Source organism: Lottia gigantea (genome assembly GCF_000327385.1).
Source record: "Lottia gigantea unplaced genomic scaffold LOTGIsca_187, whole genome shotgun sequence".
NCBI classification, from domain to species: domain Eukaryota; kingdom Metazoa; phylum Mollusca; class Gastropoda; family Lottiidae; genus Lottia; species Lottia gigantea.
Window position 1 is genome coordinate 2,789 of NW_008708344.1, and position 783 is coordinate 3,571.

Genomic DNA, 783 nt, shown 5'->3' on the forward strand with positions numbered 1-783 from the left:
TATTTCAATAACACAATTTAACTTAACAATAAGATATCTTAATAACACAATTTAACTCAACAATAAGATATTTCAATAACACAATTTAACTTAACAATAAAATATTTTAATCTTAACAATAAGATATTTTAATCTTAACAATAAGATATTTTAATCTTAACAATAGGATATTTCAATAATACAATCTAACTTAACAATAAGATATTTCAATAACACAATCAGACTGACAATACAGAAAAGATTTTATCATTTTTTTTTGTATGTTTTTAGGATATAGTGGATTCTTCAGGCAATTTAACTGTAAATGAATTCAGGATACCACATTTAGGACAATCTTCAGTTTATCATGAGGTAAGTTTCTGTATTTTAAAGTCCAGTAAACCCAGCAATAAATGGGTTCATATAATCTGGGAAAGATCAATACCAAAAGGTCTGACTAAGGACCGGCTGGAAGATGGAGTCTTTGTAAACTTCTGAATCTCTGTGAATTGTAGTTGTCAATGTCACTTTTTATACATGTATATGGTGTCTGAGGAGATTGAATAGTCCAAATTAATGTTTCTTTGTAGCCTGTTAGTATGAGTACCCAGTCTCTCACAGAAAGTGCTTTATCAAGGTATAATAATACTGATGAAAGATGGAGAAGTGGACCTCATCCTCAATACGAAAGCATCAATGGCCAAAATAGGTAATTTTCAATTTAATTATATTTTGTGCACTGTGCTTTGTTTAATTTAAAGGTATCTAATCCAGAGCTTGTTTTTACATACCCACAAGAAGTTT

At 28.9% G+C, this 783-nt stretch overlaps 1 protein-coding gene across 1 annotated transcript in view; it reads left to right on the forward strand.

Moving 5' to 3' along the window:
• Positions 1-270: 270 nt before the first annotated feature.
• LOTGIDRAFT_174221 (hypothetical protein) overlaps positions 271-783 on the forward strand; it is a gene marked incomplete at both ends in the record, with an annotated part of 3,641 nt that continues 3,128 nt past the window's right edge. The window contains 2 exons of the mRNA XM_009052555.1: positions 271-351; positions 570-688. Coding sequence (XP_009050803.1) covers positions 271-351; positions 570-688 — 200 coding nt within the window. The remainder of the gene's footprint in view (positions 352-569; positions 689-783) is intronic.